General features: G+C 39.3%; 1 protein-coding gene across 16 annotated transcripts in view; it reads left to right on the top strand.

Annotated features, from left to right (window-relative positions):
• Positions 1 to 25,498, top strand: part of BRD1 (bromodomain containing 1) — a 78,439-nt gene that overhangs the window by 9,804 nt on the left and 43,137 nt on the right. For 12 of the 16 annotated variants that reach the window (XM_069801915.1, XM_069801912.1, XM_069801916.1 and 9 more), the window contains 3 exons: positions 828 to 931; positions 7,410 to 8,790; positions 22,714 to 22,870. In XM_069801915.1, coding sequence (XP_069658016.1) covers positions 828 to 931; positions 7,410 to 8,790; positions 22,714 to 22,870 — 1,642 coding nt within the window. Of the gene's footprint in view, positions 1 to 827; positions 932 to 2,671; positions 3,041 to 7,409; positions 8,791 to 22,713; positions 22,871 to 25,498 lie in introns of those variants that run through there. The other 4 variants (XM_069801920.1, XM_069801919.1, XM_069801922.1 and 1 more) reach the window with 2 other exon arrangements.

The raw sequence follows: 25,498 nt of genomic DNA, 5'->3' as shown, positions 1-25,498 counted from the left end.
TAGTGCCAAAAAAGGTGGTGAGGGTCCTGTTGCCATCAAACTGTGGTTCAGAGGGCCAGTTATTTTTTGCTTGAAATTGTACAGTACCCCAGTAGAATTGTTTCCTCCTTGTCCAAAGATAGAATACTATTTAGAGGCACCGAGTCTCAATTGTGAGATGGAAAAGGCAAGAGAAACAGATCTTTGAGGTTATAGTGCGTGCTGAGGACTGGTCAAATGCCCCAGACAATACTACATACTGTTGCATTTTGAAATAATGTGGGCTAACATACTAACATCTAACATGGAGGGGTTGAGGATCCTGATTGTAAGGTCAATTAGAAATTATTTGAAAGTGTAAGGCTCCTAATACTGAACTATGTGTTGAGCCTGCCCTGATTTTTGTGCCATTGCTCTGAAGTACCGTATCAAGGAACGACATGCATTCTGTGCCAGAGCCTGGACAGTCCATAGCGAAAAATCCTTGTACCTTCTTACTGAGCATAATTGAGAGGGTCTAGAACACTGATGAACCCTGCCTGCGTGTTAGTAATTTGAGGTGGAGACACTGTCTTCAATATGGGAACCAGGAAATGAAGCTCAGCAGTTCTTTGAAATTCTGTAGAGAATCTGAGCAGCAGGGAGGCCTTTCTGCATTAGGCTAACGTGCATCAGAAGCTTTTCATTTCAAATCTGTTAGGAGATCAGGTTCTGGCACCGTAGCACGCTGTTGTGATTGATTCAGGCTGTGCTATGAGCCCTTTGTCAATAGGTTGTGGGAATCAATGATGCTTTTGCTGTCTTTTTAATGAAACCATTTTGGAACTGCCACTTCCTGTTTTTATCAGCATGAAGTTTAAGACCTTACACCTTATGGATGGAGTGTTCTTACCAAATGTGCCCTCTGCACAGGGCAGGCAGAGCAGGAAGATGAATCTCAAGAAAAAGTCATGTAAGTAGAGCTTACTAGAGAGAATAAAGTGTGAGTTTAAACTACAAAAAGATGGTTAAATGATGCAAATACCAGTAAGGAACGCTGCATTATTGAAGGGATGTCCAGCTGTGGAATGCTGTAGTCCACCTGGCAGAAAAAAGGAACTGGAGAAGTGCCAGACTTAGTTGTGCATTAGACACATGAGAGTATGGACACCATCAAGCTCTCTGTGGAAAACTTGTCTCCAGTTATAAAGCATTTGTACAGCTGCAGGGCAGATACACGTGGATTATCACTTAAAAGATAAAACAACGTGCTTTCTATCATAAATGAGATGATATTATTAGCTTCTTGACAACATTTATCATTTCTAGTCATTTTTATACTTTGCACACTAATGTGCATGATTTAGTATGCTGCTCCCTCTTTCATATCTATCACAAGCTGAATTCCAGTGGAACAACGTTAAGTTACATCAGCATGTTGTAAGACTTCTGAGACTGATGGTAGGATCACTTAAGCAATACAACCAGAGAATAATTCCTCACAGGCAAGTACACAAATGAACAGATGGCCTCTACAGTTCATACAATCTTTTTTTTTTTTTTAATATTGGAAATTGAAGTTACCAGGCCTATCTGATCCTAACAATCTATTTCTACACCAAGTACACTGCACAAACGTTAGCTGTTTCAGTAGCTTCTGTTTTGTTAAGAGATGGGTCTGCTGGATGGTCCCTGATGGGGAAAAAGGAGTGGGAAAGTACTTTGCCTATTCTACAGGATTGCCTAAGTTACGTTACTTCAGCTCTCCGGACCTTAATTCACTTTCTACAAGTAATGACAGGTGTTAAGCTATTTCTGATTTCCTAGTCATAAATTTATTGTAGGGCCAACTACCGACTGAGGCAAGTGAACGCAGAAGTGGTAGAGAAAACGTAAAAATGAATCGGGGAGTCGTTTTGAAGAAAGCTTTACTCGGTGGATGGTTGTTAGAGATGGGCAAAGAGAATCATAGCTACTCCTGACTGCTTTTTACTAGACGCAGGACTTGTTCTGTGTGATCGGCAAAGGCAAGTGCTTGTCTCGGGCTGGGCTAGCTAAAAGTTGTTTTTTAAGCATGTGGGTGCAGCTGCCTCGCAGGAATGTACTGCAGTAAAATCCTCCCGATCTCGAACGTGGCTGTAATGGCTGTCTAAAAATAATACCTAACAAAGGGTGTCCTTTGCAGGGAGAGCCAGAAATAACTTGCTTTTGCTTTGTGGAAACGTAAGGCTGTTATCACTTAATTTACAAGCAGCGGCCCGACCCGGAGGCCAGGCGAGAGCTAACTTTCGAGCGCATTTTCTACCTACGACGCCGGAGCTCGGACGTCCCCCAGAGAAATAATAAATTCCGCTCGCTTGTAGTTTCGAGCCTCGGTTTTGTAACAAGCCGCGGCCCGGCCCGGCCCCCTTCGCCCTCCTCCCCCTCGCCCCCCCTTCCCCCCTCCGTTCGCCCTTCTCGCCGGGGGCCTGGGCCCGGCCGGCCCTGGGCGGGAAGGCGGCGGCCGGCGCAGCGCGTTCCCGCCCTGTCCCCCGAGGCGCGCCGCGCCCCGCCCCGCCCCGCCCCTCCGGAGCGCCCCGTGCCGGCTGGTGCCAGGCCGGCCGGCCCCGCGCGGCCCTCCGCCATCCGGGGGCGGGGGAGCGGCGGCGCGCAGGCCCCGCCCGGCGGCGGCGGTGGCGGGGCTGGGCGGTGCCTGGCGCCCTCACGTCCCTTCCCTCCCTCCCTCCCTCCCTCTCCTCCCCCCCGTCGGCGCAGCGCTGTGGTGAAGCCGCATTGTTTGTGCCGAGGGGGGAGGGGAGCTTCTCAGCCCCGGGAGCTGAGCGCCGAGCCCGCAGCCGGACGGCGACCAGCGCCGCGCCTCACGAATGCGCCGCGCCCGGCTGCAGCAGCAGCCCCGCAGCCAGCGCCGGGTCGCCGCCGCGGGCAGCGCGGCCCTCTCAGCGCCCGCTCGCCCGCCCGCGGCTGCCGGACGCGGGGCCGGGCGGCAGCACCGGCGGGACCTCCGCCATTAAACCGGCCGCAGCGTTCGGCCGCAGAGGCGGAGCGGGAGGTCTGTCAGCCGCGCTTCGGCGGCTCCCACAGCGTGAGTGGAGCCGGGCGGGCGGCGCGGGGGCCGGCGGGCGGAGGTGGGGGGGGGGGGGGGGGCGCGGTGTGCGGCGGGGCCGGGAGTCGGCGGGTCCCGCCGCGGCGAGACGGGGGCCGGCGGGGGGAAGGGCAGGGCGGGCCGGGCACGGCAGCGGGGAGGGGGGGGGGGGGGGGGAGAGGCGGCCGGGCGGGGAGCGCTGCGCGGGGGGGAGCCGAGCGCGGCGGTCGGGGGGAGGGCGCCGCTCGAGCTGTTTTGTCAGCCGCCATATTTGTGGGCCGAGTATTTTCGCGGAGGGGAGGGAGGTGACTGTGGGGAAGGGTTGGAGATGATGGGCCTGGGCAGGAACCATCCTCCCGGGGGCCGGGAGGGGGGAATGCCGGGGCCGGGCAGGAACCATCGGCGCGGAGGGGTGTGTGTGTGCGCGCTGGAGGCTCCCTGGGCGTGGGCAGGAAGTGTTCGCGCAGAACCGGCGAGGGCGGGCCCGCGGGCGTGGGCCGGCCCCGCGGGCGTGGGCCGGCCCCGCGCGCGGGGCGGTGGAGCCGGCGAGGGGGCGGCGGGAGCGGCGGCGGGAGCCGGGACGGCTGCGTGGTCCCGGGCGGGCGGCGGCGGTCTGCCGCCGGCTCGCTCGGGGGGAGAGCGGCGCTGGTGGTCCCCCGCGCCCTCGGCCGTCCCCGGGCCGGTTGGCGGGGCTACGTGAACCCCGGTGCTTTGCCTCCCCCTGAGGGCGTTGCTCCCGCTCCACAGCTGAAGTTGCGGGAGGCGTCCGCCCCGTATGCGTGTAAGCACTGTTTGCTTACCCTCCCCCGTTGTCTGGGAGTAAGGAGCATTCCTGTGTCTCTCTCTTTTTAATGGTCTGCATGAAAGTGTCCATTGAGAATGGAATTCCCTTTTCCATTGAGCAGGGGATCCAGGGACCAAAGGCAGTTTATTTGAAGAGGAGGAAGGTAACTAGGGCAGAGACTGTAAAAGGAATTTGTAATCAAAAAGCGTACGTTATCTTACTTTTCCTGTTGGTTTTAGCTGTCCTGCACCTTGATAAAAAGTAATTTTTGCCTCATACCGTGCGTTCCACGCAAACGGCTGTTTTCCTGTGCTTTTGTTGTGGTGAGGGAAAGTGTCTGCTGGTGACTTTCTTCCCACGCAGCTGATAGAATTCCAAGAGAAGAAAGCTGCGGGTAACTCTCCTGTTTTATCTTCTGCGGTCTTTTGAGTTGTTGCAAGAGGCAGGAAAGTGCTAACAGCAGTACATTTAATTAATTTCATTTTGCTGTTAATCTGGTATCTTTGTTAATATTGGACGGAAACTGTCTTAGTTTATTGTTTTTTCCAACTTAGAGCCATGGTCTTCGTTCCTGTCGACCTATAGGCTACTACGGAGGGAGGGGAGAAAGATACCTGATAATTAACTAGGAAAAGCAAACCAGTTGCCAGTCATGAATTTGCTATGCAGAAATCTAGTCTTCATCTGGAATATTTGTAGGGCATTTGCAAACAGAAGAATTTTGGAGAAACAAAACAAAACACTGCTTTGGCTTCTGGAGCATTTAAGTTGTTCACACGAAGTTTCTATGAAATTTGGCCAGAGTACTACCAGTTCCAATTCTGTGTTTATTGTGTTGTATTTGTAGGGTATCCGTTCTGTGTTTAATTGTGACTATAATTTGCTTTCTAAGGTAGCTTTATTTACAGTTGAGTATTACAGGGAAGATACTTAGATGTTATCTCAGTCGGTTTTTATCATTCTGGTTCTTACACTTTATTTGACTTTTATGACAGTAGTCCTAAATCTTAAAGCAAGAACACTTGTACTTTTGGATATTTTCTTCCTGTTCTTCTTGCCTGCTTGCAGCCATGCTTAAGAACGTTGGGAACAGAGGGGGGTGGAGAGCTTGGAAACCTAGCATTAATATGTTTTTCTGTGGTACTGGGTTAGGTTAGATAGTGAAGTGTGGACATGTTGCACGTTTTTTTGATTTCTGAAGGCTACCTCTCGTCCCTCCCCCAGTATTTTGTTCAAAACAATCACTATCCTCATGAACCACTATGAACAAGTACACAACCAGCTAAGATGTAGGAAGGGACATTTTAAAAAAAAATACAGACTTTTACATCTAGACAGAATTAGAGTGCAATTATATGAGGTAAACATAATGTAAATGATCTGTTTTTCTTGATTGGTGACTTGATTGGTAAGATGCAGATTGGTGATTGGTGAGATATTAAAAAAAAACACCCCATAAAATGAAACCATTCTGATGTGTAGTAGGTTGCTGTACATTGACACATCAGTGTGTTTTAGCTGAAGAATCCCTCATTATTTGTTCATAATAATAAATAGAAATCAAGGCCATTCTATTATCTTTGGTCTCTGAATTATAAAATCTGTTGTGAAACTGGGAACTAACTTTTAAGTCAGTTAAATTATCCGTATGCCTTTGTTTCTAGTTATTGGACCTTCTGTAGCAGTATCAGTGGTTTAAACTTTTTCTGCAGTTAAGAAATCAGTATGGTTTAATCCAGTGTTGTTTTACAGAATTAAATTATCAAATTTTTCTTCCAAACTTGTTTGAAGAGGTGGAGCCTTTTTTATTCATCTGTTGTTTATATAGAGCAGATCAGAGGTCTGTCATGATTAAACACTGACTGTTGTCTGGTTTTGTGCTTATGCTGTAAAAACAAGTAGTAAGAGTTAAGGATTATTTGTGTCAAAGTAAGATCTATGAGCAACACAATTCTTGCATGAATAATAAAACCAGCTTAGATTGGGAAAACAAGGGTCAGTTTGTGAGAGCAGATAGATCAGACCTTCTCAAGAACTAGTTTTAAAGCTAGCTGCTTAAATTATTTAGTCTTCCTGTAAAAGGAGTTCCTTCAGTACTTTGAAGGTGCACCTTTAGAGATTAGCATCATAAGCTAAGCAAAAGGCAGCCTATGCGGAGTAGTTTATGTAATTGTTCCAGTCCTTGCTATTTTCTTACTGAAATAGATAGACTAGTCTTTAACAATAATTGTGTTTTGATCTCTATATTCCTCTGCTATTTTGGCAATACATGCTAACACTCGTTGCATTATTTTAACTAAGACACAACACTGACCTGAAGTGCAGAATTAAAACAGTGAGGCCCTAATAATATTTTAAGCCAGTGATTAAAGAGCAGTTTTTTATTTAGCTGAGGTTGAATTTTGCTGTTTATTAATGATTTATTAGGAAGAAGGAAGGAGGGGTGTAGAACTTTTAAACTTGACCTTATGCATTGGTTTTATAATGTTTTCAACCCTCATAAGGAAAAAAAACCCACAAAACCGACATTAAAATGTCAAAAGGCGTTAAGTATGGAAGCTTTTAATCAGAAATTTTGTGATCAAAATGCATGCTTGTCCTAGTCATGGTGCTTCATGGTGGTGGGAAAAAGCTATGTATGGTATGTGGAATTATCTTTTTCCAGTAAGTTATAAACTTCAAAATTACGTTAAAGAGCTTGGAATTGGATTTAAAGACAGGGAGATTTTTATCCACCCCAGTTGCTTCGAGAACAACTCTTGAAGAAACTGTTGAGGGAGGAGGGTGTGTGTACATGCACACTTAGATGCAGGGAGCATGTTTTCACTCTTAAGTCAAATCTGCCGTATAGGTGAAATATTTCCTAGTTGCAGTCCATACTGCGCTGTATTGGGCACTGTGAGTTCAATTGTGTTCTTATAATTTTGTAAAGAATAATAGGCTTACTGAGACTTGAGAAAAATAAAAGTAAAGGGCTGTCAGACTGCATACTTGCCGAATTTGGAAGTATGCATCGTTTTCTAGCTTTAAGTATAGCTGTAGTAATTGAGTTGTTAACGTGACTATGTCAAATTGCACTGTAAAAAAATGTGGGGAAAACTTGTTCTTTCACAATTATGTTAGTTCTTCTGGGGGAAGATCTGGAGAAAGTAATCTGTAGCTGTTGAAAAAAATTTCAAACTGCAAACACCCTTAAGGTATTAGGAAGTATTGTATTAAAAGGTTTTCTTACAATGTAACAAGTGTAATTTTTTTTTTTCTGTGGCACTTCTGAAACATTTTTTTCTCATGCAGAGGTGTTACAGATAGCTCTTCTGTAGGATTTTTGTATCAAGGATTTTATATAGCTGTGTTTACATGGAGAAGCTGTTATTTAGGAGATCTGTTTATCATTAGGTTAAATTTGTACAAAACGGCATGAGCAATCCTATTAAGTAAGGGCGATAGGCTTTTTTTTTTTTTTCCCTAATTGAGTAGATAGGTTGGGGGCTATAGAACTGAAAGGTTTTTTTCTTGCTATAATAAAACTAATATTTTAATATGAATGTTTGGAGTTCATAATATTAACTGTTCCTCTAATTTTAGGTAAACATTACCAAATGAGGAGAAAAGGAAGATGTCATCGAGTATCGGCAGCAAGGCATTCTTCTTCCCCATGCAGTATTAAGCACTCCCCCACACGAGAAACCTTGACATACGCTCAAGCTCAAAGAATGGTTGAAATAGAAATTGAAGGTCGCCTGCATAGGATCAGCATCTTTGATCCTTTAGAGATTATATTGGAAGATGATCTTACAGCCCAGGAAATGAGTGAATGCAACAGCAATAAAGAAAATAGTGAAAGACCACCAGTTTGTCTAAGAAGCAAACGGCATAAAAATAACAAAGTGAAAAAGAAAAATGAAGCTCTTCCAAGCTCACATGGTATACCTGCTACAACAACTCCTCTTCCAGAACCAAAAGTACGGATTGTTGAATACAGTCCCCCTTCGGCTCCTCGGAGACCTCCGGTTTATTACAAATTCATTGAGAAGTCAGCAGAAGAACTTGATAACGAAGTTGAGTATGACATGGATGAAGAAGATTATGCGTGGTTAGAAATAATAAATGAGAAGCGGAAGAGTGATGGAGTGTCAGTTGTTTCACAAAATATGTTTGAATTCCTTATGGATAGGTTTGAAAAAGAGTCTTATTGTGAGAACCAAAAACAGGGTGATCATCAGTCGTTAATTGATGAAGATGCAGTGTGTTGTATATGCATGGATGGTGAATGTCAGAACAGCAATGTAATCCTGTTTTGTGATATGTGTAATTTAGCAGTACATCAGGAATGCTATGGGGTGCCATATATACCTGAGGGCCAGTGGCTCTGCAGACACTGTCTGCAGTCCCGTTCTCGGCCTGTAGACTGTGTGCTGTGCCCAAACAAGGGAGGTGCCTTTAAAAAGACTGATGATGATCGTTGGGGACACGTTGTGTGTGCTTTGTGGATTCCAGAAGTTGGATTTGCCAATACAGTTTTTATTGAGCCAATTGATGGTGTCAGGAACATTCCCCCAGCCAGATGGAAGTTAACATGCTACCTCTGTAAACAGAAAGGTGTTGGTGCCTGCATCCAGTGCCACAAAGCAAACTGCTATACTGCATTCCATGTGACGTGTGCTCAAAAGGCCGGTCTGTATATGAAAATGGAACCTGTGAAAGAACTAACTGGCAGTGGGACAACATTCTCTGTAAAAAAGACTGCCTATTGCGATGTACATACTCCACCAGGTTGCACACGGAGACCTCTAAATATTTATGGAGAAGCTGAAATCAAAAACGGTGTTTGTAGAAAGGAAGGATCAGTCAGAACTGCTAGGTCTACATCAAAAGTCAGAAAAAAGACAAAAAAAGCCAAGAAAACAGTGGTTGAACCCTGTACAGTTATGCCAACGGTATCTGCTCCTTATATCCCCCCCCAGAGGTAAGCAAAGCATCCAAGTGAGAGAAACCTTTACTTAATTACATGTTTAATTTTAAACCAGTGCTTTTAGATGCTGACTTTCAGGTTTTGTGCATTTCTTGTATGCTTTCCTTGAAGGCCATACTCGGAGGATTACTGTAAATTATGTACATTGTACTTTTGTGAAATTGCATAAAAAAAAGCAGTAACTTCCCTAGAGAAATTAGTAAATGGTCTGTCTTGTCCTCAGAAACTTTTTTTTTGATCAAATCGCGTTGAGTGTTCCATTGTTGTCGTTTGCTGTACTTTTGAGAATTAACCACTGAATTTAGAATAGCATGTGTAGTTGACCTTCATATTAAAAAAATGGCCAAGCTCAAGGTTAACTGTATTTGTAATTAGGGAATCCGAAGTTATTCTCCTCATTTTAAGAGCCCCAAAATGAAAATTACATTTGCATATATAAGATTTGTATCTTGTTCGTCTCACCTAAATTTAGTATAAACTTGCACCGTAAGATCTATGTAAGTAGTACAAAAAAAACCCTCCACGAATTATTTTCCTTGTGGGGCAGAGTGACTTTTCAGCAGGTTTTTCCTAAATTTGCGTTTTTCCTTTTGCAAATGCAGTAGTGTTTATCAAGGCTTGGATGAATTTGGTACCTTGCACAATTTTTAGAAAAGTTAGCAAGTAAATGATGATAAGTTAGGTGGCTAATGTATTCTTAGTCATGGAACCTGAAATGAAAGTGCCCTTCTGTTCAATGATGCTATCAAATATGTGTCCTGTAAATTTAGTAATACTAAGCGTTTATGTTTGAACAAAAATGAATTAATGCATGTGACAAAGAGTTTTAGTCTTGTTTTTTCTTACGAATTTATACTTTGTAAGAAGTTCTGCTTAAGGTGATTTTTATATTAGTCTGTCTTTTGCAGTTCTTGCAGGAGCTTTTGTTATGTGAGTGCAAATATAAAGCATGAACAACAGAACTGAAATTGCTCTTTGCATTTAACATGCCATGGTTTTGTATTTTAAGTGGTGATTGGGAGGGCTGGTAGATGGCTCTAGTTCTGGTGAGGCTGGTGAAGTGGTACATCAGAAAGCAGGGATGTTTCAGGTGATGTTTTCATAAGTAATAGAATTGGAGCAAAACAAAGATTTTTTTAATATCTTTATTTCAGCAGTTAAAAAACTCAGCATGAACTTCAGTTAGCTATATCTTAATTTAAAAGAACAGTAGCATCTCTTCAGATTTCTTTCACTTAATCTGAGTTGTGCATTTCAACAGTGGAAATAATTTTTTTCTGGGATTTGAGCAATGACAGAAAGCTCTGTGGTAGAAAGATAGTTTTGGCTTTGCTGAACATTTGAGACATAATGTACTGGGCTGAGAAATGCAAAATTGGAGTATTGGGACTAAACCCAAGTTTGTCTTTATAAAGTATTGGTTTTGTTTCTAGCATTTACAACATCAATGTGTTCGTTTATCCCTTGAATTAAAGTCTTGCTGATTTAAGAACAGTAGTTTAGGAATTTTGTCAAAACAGGCATACTTCCATGTGCAGGTTCATTAGCTGTACTGTGACAGGACTCTGCTCCAACAGTGAGGGCTCTTAAAATAAAACAAATAAACCATGCTTTGTTGAAAGCTGACTCCTAAGTCTCGGGTGGTGGACTTGTTTTCAGACTGCAGTCCTTTCCCATAATAAGTTTTGTTAATGCAAGTAGCTACTTATTGACTGACTTTGACGAACAGCCTTTAGCTCTTGTGTAGTGTTTACAAACATCAGATCAATTGCGCTGTTCTCTGTTATGATTTGCTTGGTAAAATGGTATTTCTGTTTAGTGATGCCTTGCAGAAAAGCTTAAGTTGACAGTAAGCAACTAATACTGTTATTTAAACATGTACTGTTGTCCATGGGAGGGAGGAGTTTGTGTAAAAGAATTAGGCTTTGTCTTAATTAGGACAATTCTGATTGGTGGTGTAGTGTGTTTTTGTTTTGTATTTTTAAGGCAAAGTAAAAAAGAACTTTAAGTGAGAGTTGAGGATTAGAATGTAAATTCTCAGTTGTACCTCTGGCAATTCTTTCCATTGGTAACTTTCATAAAAGCCAGACCCTAAAAGGATATTATCATCAGTTGTTGGGTTTTTTTTAACAATGTTATTAGATGCCAGGAAAAGAAATATAAAGACTTTTTTTTTTTTTAATAACAACTAAATTTCTTTTCAAGACTGCAAAGAGATTCAGCTTTCTTCTGATTATGCTCGGTTTCATGTTACTGGACACAAGTATAGTTCCTGTATTCTATGTCAGAAGTGTAAAAAATGGGTGCAGTTTAAAACTGTTTTAAAGTTAAGCTTTATTATAAATTATGTGTCTTCAGCTGAAAGAGGCTCTTGCTTAAGTACTTCATAGTGTGAATGTGCTTAGTCCTAGAAAACTGATACCTGAACTAAAAGCAAAACAGAAAGAGCATATTGAAAGGAAAAGTGGTTATGCTGCAGACCCAAATCTTGGTTGTCTAATTTTCTTTTGCTATTCTTTTTTTTCCTTTAGAAAAACTTTTGTGTCTGTAAGAGTCAAATACATACCCATGAATTAATAACGAACAATGTGGATCATTTTGCAGCAGTCTTCATTTAAATGATCCCTTTTCTCTAATCTGTTTTTTAATGCACTTTTTTTCCTTTGGAGCTGAAACATGATTTGCCTTTCCAGACATCTCAAGGAAGAGCAATGAAGCTATTTAAATTGAAACATACATGCTTGGTGTTTAAACACTAGTGCTTTTTTCCTAAAGAATTTGAAACGAACATGTTTTCAACATCTCTGGAAACTGAGGCACACATGGAGATGTCTGGTTTACTTTCTTAATGATTGACAACTAGACTATATGTCTCCTTGGCATGTATTTGGTTCTTTAGAGCTGGTAGCTGGAGAAGTATAGAAATATGAAGATGATAGTGAGGAGGAAAATACTTGGTGGATGCAGCCCCTCAGCACACCTGCTGAAGCTCGAGGAAAACCCCCTTGCCATTTACGTTTAGTTTAAAGTGGAAGGATTATATGCTGTTTCCTCACCTGGATAGTGAGTGTATACAAATAAAGACGGGGCATTTTAATAACACCATTTGTAACAATTCTGTTTTCAGAAACATCTAAATGTTCAAGATATGTTAAAAAGACTGGTGTAGAACAACATACTTCATAATTTCTACATGACTTGCTGTACCTCCTGAATTTCTGTATCATCGTATCTGTAGGTCAGGTTTCTACACTACTGCTTTGAACTATTTTGAGAGCTGTACACTTCTCAGTTACCAGAATTTCTTACGCAATTGTTATACTCTTAAGCTTTTTGCTGTTAAATTACATAGATAGTGTCATTCTGTTGGTCATTTGTAATCTCATTATATGGCCTCTCAGACTATCATCCGTGAACTAGAGATTAAGAGTCTAGGATCAGAAGTTTTTAACCATTGATGATAGGAGATAAATGCTTGCTTCCCCTGCCTTTGAAAAATTCCATTGAATTTTTCTTGAAATATAAAACTGTTGAAGATAGTTGCTTACATTGTACTGCTTGCATTCATCAGCTTTTTTTTTTTTTTTTTTTATTTTGAAAAGGCAGAAATGAACTTGGTCTAAAAGTCACGTGTTTCTGGGAAGTGTCAGAGCAGCTGTGTTAATGAGGGGGTGAGTGGGGAAGGACGCTCCCTCAAACTGCATGTCTGTATTGGAGGGACAGACAGTACCTGCACCTATTGGCAAATGGTAGTCCAAAAAGCCGCCTCCCGCTGCCAGCAGCCAGTTTGTCTGAAGAGAGTGGCAAATTTGTCCTTGCAGGGTTCGTATACCACTGATGATGTATGATAGTTGAATTTTGCCTAGTAGATAAATGATTCCCCCCCCAATAAAATACTAAAAGTATTTTATTTCGATTTCAGGTCCAGAATTTCCAAGTTAGGAAATCCTGACTTGAAGGGCTGACTTGACAATCTAAATCTAGCTTCTTGTCTGTTAGTTATCTTGTACTGGCTCTGCTCCATTTCTTGTGGATTTTTATTTTCCTTGTTGCTGCTCATCCTTGTGCTTTATAACAGCTGCCTTATCCAATGAATAGGATGGATACACAAAGGGGAAGAGTTGCAGCGTTAGTTGTGAAAACTCTCTGGTTTCTCTTATTTTTGAATGCTTGATTCTTCAGTTCAAATAACATCGTTTTGGTGTAGTCTCTTGATCTTGTGTGTCAAAAGACGCATTTAAAATGTGTTTACTTGAAAAGCAAAGCCCGTGTCAATATCCATGTTCTTTAAAAATGTTGTGAAACTAGGATATTGTGGCTATGTACTTGCGGCGAAATTGAATGCGATATATTTAATCTTCAGTAGTTTCAAAACATACACTGAGATATGGTGTAATGTGCTTTATTAAAATACAGTTCATGCAAGTATTGCTCTATTAAGTGGAAGCAGATATTTTAAAGTATATAAATATTTGCTTTCATATTTAGTTTTGGTTTTTACATGGTATGTTTGTAGTGTCTGAAATTAAGAAAGCATTTGAAATACAGTACTTGTACAGAGAGCAAAAAATAAGCAAAGAAGACCCACTTTCATAATACATAGGAACAAGGTGTTACACTTGTTTTCCATGTTGTATCCATCAGTTGTGTTGCATCATGTTATTGAAAGAGAATTAAAAGATCCTTATGAAAGTAGGTAAGTTAGTGGGCAGATAACTGAGAGCAAAAATTGCTGAGACTCTTAAAAAAATACTTTCAGCTGTCTTTAGAAATCAGCATTTATGTGCTGCACATTAGCTGATTTTTCTGTGTTGACCTTTGCTTTTGTTAGAAGCATATTGCTCCTGCTGGTAAAACTGGATTTCTGTTATTACATGTCTCAAGGCAGAACCCAGTATTTCCTTTTGTTTTATGATTTATCCAACTGAACTATCCTGAACTTTCTTACCAAATAATTAAATGTAGTCTTGTTATCTCAACACAGGAATCTTGATTGTCTCTAAAATAAAGTATGGACCAGAAAAATAAATGAACAGAAAGTGATGAAATACACTCTAAGTGGAAAGGAACATTTACAAGGCCTTTGAGACACTCTTAGTCTGCATTCACAGATGATGCTTCTTAATCATACATGTGGCTTGTGGGTTTCTTTGGGGAATTTGTTTTAATTTTTTTTAGGGTACTGTTTTGGGGGGGGGGTTTTATACCTTCAGGAAGTTTTTAAGTGGGGGAAAAGAATAAGAAATGCTGCTTAAAATTCAGCATAAAAAAAGCCATTGGAAAAAACTACTAGGCCCAGTGTTGTAAAAAAATTGAAAGCTGAATAAATCCAGACTAATGTCTGTTAGCTTTTTATACCTGAATATACATGTATGTATACTTTCACAAAATCATGTGGAAATACTTATTTAAATTACAGGAGAGCATAATGTAGGTATGCCTTATGGCTGTACCTAATAATTAGATGATGGAATCATATAGGTAAAGTGGAAGGGGATGCTAGCAGTCATCCACTGATGTTTCTTGTAAGATTGATCGACTTCACAACCTTTCTGATACATGTGGAAGCTACTGCTGATGTCGTCCAGACATCTTTGCTTAAATAAAAAAATAATTTTGCCTAAATCAAGAAAAGAGCTACTATTGTGTTCACTAGTTTTGCTTCAGTGGCATTTAAAAATAATTAAATAGGGGAACTTTAGAGCTTTATTTTCAAGCTAGTTTGTCTGGACTCTGGTTGGCTTATTAAATAAGAATTAATTAATGTGTTTGAGAGAGTGTGACTTATGAAGTCATAAAAGTGGGTCTCGATTTTGAGTGAAAATAATGGAGAAGAAACTTGGATATCTGATATTAGAAGCCACATGTTGATTGATGTCCGAGGGGTGATTCTCCCCCCAAAAAATCCAGAGGATAGAAGTGTTGTCTCATACTTAAATATGCCCTTTTTACAAAATGGATATAGGAATATGTTGTACATACAATTTTCTTTTTTTCTTCTCTGTTTATTTTGCATGTACAGGGCAAAGAAGCTTAAAACAGAATTTAATACATTAGACGTTTCTGTAGGGTGCATAATTAGTATTTTCTGCATTCTCTGTGGGTTTCGGTCCACAATTATTTTATATGTGATACTGCAGTTATGAAGATAAAAATTAATGTGGGGGGGGGTTTCAGTACTTCTGAGTTTCACCGGTTATGTGAACTTTCATTAGATTTTTTTGGTGGCAGTTAGAGGGTGTGGTGTCCTGTAAGTGCCGTACAAAAACATGATTTTCAGAATGCATTGTCTGAAGAACCATCTCCTGGCAGTTTTTTATTCAGTGGTCAAATTACAGAGTGCACAAAAATTACTAGATAAATACTGAGATTTCTTTTATTACAGATAAAAAGGCCATTTTTGATTAATACATTATCTCCTGCTGATGTGAATTTAGCCTTTGAGATTAGATTTCAAAATCATGTGTGGTATGGTTATAACTACTACAAAAAAAAAGAAGCACAGAAAAATATTTTGAGTGATTTTAAGGAAAAGTCTTGACTCAGTATTATGTATAGGAAGTGGCAGAAGTAAATCTATGCACGTGATTTTTCTGAGAAGACTAAGGAGGTTTTCCAGTGTGACAGGGTGGGGGCTTTTTTGATTGTCTTGTTTTTTTCCTTATCCAAAGGTTTGGAAGACCACAAACATAATTGTTAGAATAGGAACAAAGTAACCTGTTGTAACTAATGGAGAATTGACTGAAATAACAGCAATTTCTTAACTCTGAACTTCAATGCTACTTTCCTGTCTTAAGAAAAATCTTACAAGCTGTTTGCTCAAGTAGAAAAATAGATGCCTGGTTTCAGAGTCATGTGAAGCAAGAAAAAGTGTTTTCTACATGTTGAGTCCAAATACTATTTAAATACCAGTAAATATAGAATAAAGAATAGGAACCTGGAGAGACTTCCAGGTTTCAGAAAAGGTATCAGTAGTTAAAGCGCTAGGTTTGCGGTTGGACTTGATGATCTTAAAGGTCTTTTCCAACCTAAATGACACTATGATTCTAGGTTGGACTCTCAACCTAGCAGAGAAAGGCAAATTCAATAGCTAGAATTTTAAAACATACAGACGAAAAGGAATAACCGTAAAGGTGATTAAACACTGTGTTAGACTAGTGAGGGAAGTGTTCCGTCAAATCTTCAGTACAAAATCTGGAAAGTAGTTATAATTAGGAAAGTGTGTCTTTGTCACATGGGGATTCTGCAGACTTGTTGCACAGAAGTTTAAATTAAATCATTGTCAGTCTTTTCAGGATTTGGTATGTACCGTCTTGGGTACATAACTGACTTTGGCGAGTTACAAAAGAAACCTTATCCTTATCCTTTTTCAAAAGCAAATAAAGACACGCAAATGGACTCCAATTTCTATGTATTTATTCTTCTACCTTTGTTGTCTTTAAAGCTGATTTGGGGGGGGTAGTTAAGAAATCATATAGTAAGTTGAATTTTTTATTGAGGGAGGGGATAACATACAGACACAGCGACAAAACTGTCTCTCTCCACTGTTTAAAAAAAAAAAAAAAAAGGTATATTGAAAGGCGAGTTTTACAAACACTGTTTGATAAGCAGCTGCTGCCAAAGGTTCTCTGTGGTAAGAGTAGGGCTTGATCTGTCCAAGCAGGCTTTCTCATCTTCAGAAGCTGAAGTTTATGGGTACGGGGCTAGGAGGACAAGTTGGCAAGGCCCCAGAATTAATTCCACTTCCCAAAATGGACACTTCCATAGTTTTTTATTCTGTTTTTCTGCTAATTCTCTTCCAGTTAGTGTAACTGGAATTACTGTAGTTGTTTGTAAGTAATTTTTGTGTCTTTCCTGCTTTTTTATGAGTCTGGGTATACTCAGTGGAACTTCACTGAGCAAGGCTTGAAAATTCAAATGTTCTTGAAACTTGGTTTACTTTGTTACAGCTTGTTCAATTTAGATTTTTTATGTTTTGTTCTGACAAACATATCTGCCATCTTTGAGTTGGAAAATAGGGGTATTTTATTCACCCAGTAAAGTGGAACATCATTTGATTGTTTATAGGTATTGCTGTAGGTCAAGAGAAACTGGTATTTTAGTGGTACTAAATAGAATTTTACAGAGTATAATTTAGTTTTGCTAGTCTTTTGCATGTACCTTTAATACAGCTATGTTGGATAAAGGAAGATGCAAAATAACAAATCTGTGAACCTGGAGGCTCTGGAGAAGTATAGTAATTAAAATACTAGGTTTAGTTCATGTTTAAAAAGTGATTGGTTTCAGTAGGTATTTTTTATTACTTAATCTTACCAATTTTCATATTAAGTTTCTTCTGCCTGAGTTACTATAGTAATACTGGCAAAATCACATACTTGCTTAAGGAAATTTTGTCTCCAGTTTGTATTTTGAAAACTTGAGAATGGGGAGATGCTATAGAAGTCTTCATATATTGTAATACTGAAATGATATCTGTGGGGTTAAAAAGCATGTATGGTCTGTGGGGCGGCTAGTGATGATTAATGGAAAAGTGGCTGATTATCTCTCATTGGCTTTCTTATGTTAAACTGCCACATAGTTAGTCACCAAAAATATTGTTTTCACTTTTTCTTGTAACCAGTCGCCGTAGTTGCCACAGTGACACATAACTGAAGCTGGGAGAGGAAGGCAGGCATGAGTAGGAAGAAGGAAGCTGTGAGATTGTTAATATGACAAGAGCACATCTCTTACGTTGACAAAAATTATTTTATGCATTTATCTAAAAGATGAGGAAACACAGGACTGAGTAACACTCAGCTTTCTCTGAATGCTTTGACCAGTGCATAAAGCTTATCACCTTTTGCAGGGTAGATTATCCATCAAATGCCTCCATGTGAGGAGAGGGTTAGTGTAGAGCAGCTGATTACAGTTTCTCACCAAAGCTGTTGTATATTAACTTTCATTTAAAATTAAATTATTTGAGTCTCTCTTATCCTTTCAAACAAGCCAGTTTTCTCTCCTCATCCTTCTGTTGCTTTTGTAAATGCAGTGTATTTTTAATGCCATAATTTACGCTTCAGCCTGAAGTATGGTTTCAGGCTGGGAGCTAACTACAGGTGCTATTTGAAAGGTTCAGTTGAAAAGGGACCTGTCCCTTTTAAAGACAAGCAGGCGATTGTACGATGCCTCTGTATCGTGTTTGTAGTGCGTGTCACAGTGTTTTGCAGTCGGATACAAGTCGAGCTGGAGAAGTGTAGTAGTACTGGTTTTCTCAGTTGCCCAAATGAGTGGCAACAAATGAAACAGTTTTGAAAAATGTTTTGATGTCTGTGTAGTCTTGGCATGTAGCCCAAAAAAAAGGAAAAAACAAAAGGGGGTATGACCAGTGGTGCCAAAACATCAAAAGGCTGCAGTGGTCATCAGCTTTTTTATGGGACTAGTTATATAACAGCAGCTCCTGAATTTCATGGGAACACAGCTATCTTTTTAAGAATTTTCAGATTCTTCTTTCAATGTACTTTATTTTAAATAACTGATGAGGGAAAAACAACAGAACAGTTGTTCAGGCTGTAGCAAGTTACAGTCTTAAGAACTGTTCTGCTCTGGGTTTTGTTCAATTCTGTTAATTGTTTAAATGTTTTGAGAGAAAAGTGTTTAGCCCTTAACATGGTCCATTTCAGGGTGTTCCTTGGGAATTTTGTCTTAACAAATTCTCTGTTCCATGCAAAACCTGGACAGTAAGAACATTTCTCATCTTCCTCCTTGCTTTCTGTAGCTGCTATAGTTGTGGCTTTTTTTTTCTCCTGACATGTCTAAAGTCAGTTGTGATAGGGTAGACCATAACTCTGGTAGTATCTTCCAGATGTATGTTTCTACATTCTCTTCTTTTTGAGCTATCTTCAGTAGTAGTCTTGCACTTAATTGGTAGTCTTAACAGAGATATAAAAAACTATTAAGTAATGAGATTGCTCATTGCAATGAGTTTTGTCTATTTTTTCTGAAGAGAAAGCTAAGGGTCAGTTGATACACTTGTTTTTAATGTGCGTTCTTAATATCTGATTTTTTTTTTTTTTGTCCCAGTACTTACTATGCTTGACTTGCCATTAGAAAATAAAACAGTACAGAAAGCTGTTCTTTCCTGATGTTCTTACACTTGGAAAAAGTTACAGGGTGGACAGATACCTTAGCAAAAAAAATGCCTTTGAGGTGTTTTGTGTAGTTCTGGGAGGTGACCCAACTTCTGTAAGCCTTGCCTCTGCATGGGGGATTTGTCAGTGTAGTGTAGCAGTTAATCCTGTCTTGTGCAAGTCAGATCCTGGATTGCAAAACTATTAAGTCTTCAAACAGCTCTCCCTTATCTGCCTCAAGTATGTACTTTTTTTTTATTCTTCAATTATATTTTTTTTAAATACATCTCTCTGTTGAAAAAAAGGAAGTGTAGTGTGCAGCAAACTCCTTTCAAACCTCAAAGAAATTCAAAATTCTGATTTGAAAATTTAGTTTCAACATTTACAAATTTAGTTCAAGCACAGGTAGCAGAAAGGAACTTGTTCAAAACTGGTGCATACCTATGTGCTTTATTTCATGTTTGTGTTCAGTTTCACTGCAACTGAATGCATCTTTGTGAGTGAAAACCTCGTTCCCAATATGGTAGTGCTATCAAGGATGGGAGCTTTAAAATCAGTACCCAGTCTGTGCTACTTCTAGGGATCTACAGCAGTGGATGAATCGTGTCGTGTTTCTCCCAAATGGTTGTATTGTCTGTCAAAATTCAATGTTTTTCAGACAGTAAAAGTCTACCTGGGATCAAATAATTGTGCTCTAGTTAGTGGGTTCTTAGGATGCAACAGCAGATGTAATATCCTCATAATATGAATAAGATCATAGTGTAGAGGCTCTGTAGATATTTGCCATGTGAAGAGCCTCTGACCTCTGTATTTTGAGAAATTAAGGGTGTTTGGTGGTATATTGCTGCTACTGAAGTCTGGTGTCTAAATGAAATATGAACAGCCAGTATTTGTTTGGTTTTTTTAGAGGGAAGGCAGAGAGGAGTAGATTCCTACCCCTTGTTAGGTAGTTTCTTGTCGTGGTTTAACCCCAGCCAGCAATTAAGCACCACGCAGCCACTCACTCACCCCCCACACACCCCCCAACCAGGGGGATGGGGGAGAGAATCGGGAGGGTGGGGGAGAAAACTTGTGGGTTGATATAAGAACACTTTAATAGAGCAAAAAGGAAGAAACTAATAATGATAATAACAATAATAAAATGTCAATAAAAGAATGGGAATATACAAAACAAGTGATGCACAATGCAATTGCTCACCACTCGCGTACTAGTGCCCAGTTAGTTCCCAAGCAGTGATCCCCTCCAGGCCAACTCGCCCCAGTTTATATGTTGGGTATGACGTCCCATGGTATGGAATACCCTGTTGGCCAGTTTGGGTCAGCTGCCCTGGCTGTGTCCTGTGCCAACTTCTTGTGCCCCTCCAGCCTTTTTGCTGGCTGGGCATGAGAAGCTGAAAAATCCTTGACTTAGTCTAAACACTACTTAGCAGCAACTGAAAACATCAGTGTGTTATCAACATCATTCTCATGCTAAATCCAAGACATAACACTATTCCAGCTACTAGAAGGAAAGTTAACTTTATCCCAGCCAAAACCAGGACATTTCTGTACTCCAAATTACCTTCTGTTTATTTGTATTTTGAAAGTTGGAGAATATCTTCTGTGAACATCTTTCCTAAGCTTATTCGAGCACTTTACTATTACAATTACCTGTTAATAGAATGGTTCGTTATATGAATGGGCAAATGTACTTAAAGCTGTAATTAAAGATGTTTGCTTAGTCTTGCCACATCTGATGGGCATGAAGCCAGGGCACCTTTCTTCATGTTAAGTTATGATTCTTTGATCTTTCCAAATAGGTATATATTTGGCTGTGCTTTTTTTGACTTGGTTCAGTAGGTTTTGCTGTTCCAAGAGAGAGATGTGAAAGTAATTATTTGATTTTTATTGCATTCTATAATTAATTGTAATTCTTTTGTGTTTGAAGTTTAATATGGTCACATCAAGGTCTGTTCTGTATTGAGTAAGTCTTTGTGGAGCCTGCCTCTGCCCTTCAGTGAAAGACTTACAAGACGGTCCTAAGGCCATCTGCAGACTTTCTAAGCTTTAAGTTAAGCTAAAATTTTTCAACAATGCTGAACTGTCTTAGTTATTAATTGAAAAACAATGTCACTGAACAACCGAAGAATGCACTGGCACTGTATTTTGAGGAAAACCTGTGTTTGCTCTGCCTTTACCCTTTGATGACTGAAAGCTCTGTAGCTACAGTTAGTGTAGCACTAAGTGGACGTATTTTTGCTTAACTTCTACGCAGCCCAGAAAAAACAACCAGGGATAGATGACCTTTGGTGAACTCAGGGTAGACTCACTGGTATGTGTGTCTGAAAAATATCATTCATGTTTCCCAGCTATTTTTAAAAATAATTTTACACAAGGTTTACTTACAGCTTTACATTTTGTTTAGGTATTTGACTACTTTTCTTCTATCGCTTACCTGAGAAACTGCTTTATTCCTAATATTAAAAGGGAAAAAGCAGAAAAATACTAATATGTGTATACATTCATGTTTTTTCTTTAAATGCTTCGTGGTAGTGCTCTACAAATCAGACACTTCTTGAATTTTATTTTGCCTATTTTATTGGAGCATCTCTGATAAACCTACTACTGTCCTTTGTAGAGTTTTGCTATGGGTAGTAATATACTGAGTGAAGAATTAACAGATTTCTGGTCATTGATATTATCCTTTCTGTAACTCTGTTTTAGGCCCAGCTCAGGGAAATTCTTTTTCTCTCTCCACCTCACCTCTGTCCCCAAATGAATGAACAATCCCCCTAACAATACAGGTGATTGGTGCCTTGGGGCATCTTGTGTTAATTTTGAAAGGGCTGCCACCAGTGACAAATCCCTGCAATATCATACAAAGACAAAACCTTTTCATTCTATAACCATTAACTTTTTTTGGATTTTTTTTGCTGTGATTTCAAGATACTGTAGGCACAGAGGGTTGAAGATCTGTTTCAGATAAACTTTTTTTGAATGTAAGTTTTGAGAGGTTAGTGTTGTGTGTGAGACTTGGACATTTTAACATGTCATTATTTAAATTACGAGTCAAGGCTGTTTCATGTTGTGTTCGTATAGCACTTTCCTAGAGTATTTGTAAACCGTATATGCCAACAGAATTTGCATCTGTTAAAAAACAATTTTGGAGAAAATACTGGGGGTTTTTTTAATCAAGATATTTTGCTTAACTGTTTTTGTCATCCTTTCTTGCATCTTTTCTGTGTGCGCATTTTCATCATATATGTGTGGTAAAATCATAAGTGTTCTTCTGTTTTACATTTTTGCTCACTTTATTTACCAAACAATTAATATTAGTAGATGAGTAATACAAGTCTTTTGTTGCATGTTTTTATGTAAAAAGTTTGAAGAAGTATTGTCTTTAAAATAAACACTATTTCTGTGTGAAGACAGCAACAAATGATCTGAAAACTTTTGTAGGGATTTACAGCTTTATTTCTGACATTATTTTCCATAGGAAAATTATTCTGAAATGCACATAAAGCTTTATTCTCAGCCGTAATCTGGGATTGCTCTTGAGATAATGATCATGAAAAAATTGATACCCTTTAGCTTTATAAAGTATCTTAACATATTTGGTAGAAACTACAGTGTCAAGCAGAGGTATTTGATGGTAATCTACTGCTCAGAAATAATTGTACTGAATGGGATGTCATTGAAAGAAATTAGTAATATGGTGATCACTGCTGTTGTTATGTTATACATTCATACGTATATGATGTTTAACTTCCATAGACAAATATGTTTTATGCTTTGCTGTGAAAAATACAATATCAGTTTTTCCATATTGTAGATTAAATAAGATTATGAATCAGGTGGCCATTCAGCGGAAGAAGCAGTTTGTTGAACGCGTGCACAGTTACTGGTTGCTTAAAAGACTGTCTAGGAATGGTGTTCCTCTGTTGAGAAGGCTGCAGTCCAGTTTACAGTCACAAAGAAACACACAACAGGTATGTGACACACTTTTTACTTGTAAGAAGAAATGAGAAAATCTCTATCTTATAGAGTAAAAAATTAACCAGGAAACATAGCATGGACTAAAAACTTCCTCTTATTCAGGACTAAGTAAATTCTTTACCTTATTCTTAAGTGATATGACCTATATTGGAAATTGGGCATTATCTAAACCTTTTTAATTTGTACAATGTGTGGCGGGGGGGAAGCTGGGGGAGGGTTTTTTTGTTTTGCTTAAATGTTTCACAAAAATACTGTTACCAAAACTATCCTAATACCATTGTTTGTTAAGTAGTATTGTGGGTTTTTTGAAACTCATTCCTCAATGTGCTCTGAGTTAGTAAGATAAAAAATTTTATTTTAAATTCATGAGAAGGTGCAAAGCAAATGTCACTATTGACACTGATAACTGAGAAAAACAGGGATTTTTACAAAGTACAGTTAGACATGCTAATTTACAGTTTTCTAGTTACATCCTTATTGCCCACCTTGTTTGGTAATAATAGAACAAGGAGCAAGTTGTTGATGAAGTTCAAAGACCTGCTTCAACTTTCAGTTTCACTTTTGACATAGTTAAGAGGGATTGTAGACAAGCATAAAAATTTATGCTGATAATTTGTTCAAGTAAAACTCATCCTAGGTAAAATACGTCTAGGCTGGTTAAAGTTGTACATGTTTAGCAGTCAGAATTGCTGAAAACCAGTCACTCCACATGGGTATCAGATTCGGAAAGCAGTACTCTTCTGCTTCCCATTTTTGTAACACGAACGCTGCTTCCCATCTTTGTAATGTGAACAGCTCTTCAGTGACATTAGAGGTTTTGGCAGGTCTTTTGTTGTTTTGGTTTAAAGTCACTGGGTGGCTTCAAAAATAATTAAAACTTCTTTTCTGAATTCTGTACATGGATCCCTGTGTGTAGACTTTGAAATACTGTGAAGCATCATGGTGTGGAAATTCTTAGTGCATCCCAGTTACCTCTTTTAATTGAACTGAAAATGTAGTTGGCTGTGTTCTTTCCATTCTCCAGGTGTTTGACTTCCAGTAGAATTATTCCTGTAAAATAGCCTCTAGAACTTAAGAATGCATTGTATAATCATTTACTTATATTAAATTGAGATTTTTTTCCCCTTTAAAACTTAACTATTATTTTTGTTAGAATTGCATTGCTATTTGCTGATTTAAGTCATTAATTGATGTAGTCATAAAAATACCATGGTCAACACTGCTTCCTAATTATTTGATCTGTCATTTTTCTGTGTGTGTTTCTTTTCTTAGCTTTTCATGGAAGTAATTAATAATTTCCAGAACAGTTGAGGTTGGAAGGGAGCTTTGCAGGTCATCAGGTCCAACACCACTGCTCAAGCAGGGCCAGCCATTTAGAGCAGGTTGCCCAGCACCGTGTCCAGACTGCTTTTGAGTATCTCCAAGGATGGAGACTCCACAGCCTCCCTGGGCAGCCTGTGCCAGTGCTTGGTCACCCTCACAGTAAAAATTAAAAAAAAGAAGTGTTTTGTGATGTACAGAGTGACCCTCCTGTTTTTCACTTTGTGCCCATTGCTTCTCGTCCTATCACTGGGCACCACTGAAAAGAATCTAGCTCTGCCTTCTTTGCACCCTCCCTTCAGGTATTTATATACATCAACGAGATTCCCCTCCACCCCTCCTTACCCTGAGCCTTTTCTGCTCTAGGCTAAACAGTCCCAGCTCTCTCAGCCTTTCCACATAGCTGAGATGTTCAAATTCCTTTTAAGTGGAATTAACTTTGACTATAAATTGGCCACTTGTTTATCTTTCTTTCATTGCTTCTGTATTAATCCATTTTAATACTATTATTTGGGTTGTAACTTCTCTGAAATATTTTGTATTCTGCTTTTAAACTCTGATTAATCTTTTAATTCTGTATGAGAAGTTTCTATTCTGATGAGTGATGCCTGGCAGTTACCTACTAATAGCTGAAATTAATTTATTCAGATAGTAGACTTTTTAAATGAGTTTGAGTTCTTTAAAAAATAGTAAAAATCAAGCACAAAAGTTTGGGGCTCCTGTGGCACTATAGACCTAGACTATAGTTAGTGTCTGAAAAAATTACACTCGCTAGTTGGTAGTTGGGAAGTACTTTTCCTATTGAGATGGCATGATGAGACTGCAACATTTCCAAATATTTAAATAGTAACTACCAAAATAAAACAATTCTTATAACTGATGTTTGATTGTAATAAAATAAGCCTTAGGAGCTGGTTAAAAGCCCTTTGCCTCTTTGCATTCCTGTACAAACACTATTTCTTTCTTTTCTTTTCTAATTTCAGAACTATGCACTATTCTTAAGTAAGAAAGTAATTAAAATGTTTCCTAAATTAATTGGAAACATTGGTTTATTAAAAACTGGGGCACTTCTGTGACTTCATTCTTAAAAACTTATAACTGAAATTAACTTTGTCTTTTGAAAAAGCAAGTTTCAAGCAAAGCTGAGTATTAAATGATTCTGTTGATGAAAAATATGTAGGCAGTGCTTTTCACCAAGTAGCAAGTGTCCTGTCTATGACATTGTGTCTTCTGCATAGCATCTTCAATATATATTTTTAATACCTATTAAAGTAGTCATAACTGCAACACATTTGATGCAT

The sequence above is a fragment of the Haliaeetus albicilla genome, chromosome 14 (assembly GCF_947461875.1).
Source record: "Haliaeetus albicilla chromosome 14, bHalAlb1.1, whole genome shotgun sequence".
Classification (NCBI taxonomy): Eukaryota; Metazoa; Chordata; class Aves; order Accipitriformes; family Accipitridae; genus Haliaeetus; species Haliaeetus albicilla.
The sequence above is the reverse complement of the archived record's forward strand: the minus strand, read 5'-3'. Positions and strand labels throughout refer to the sequence as shown.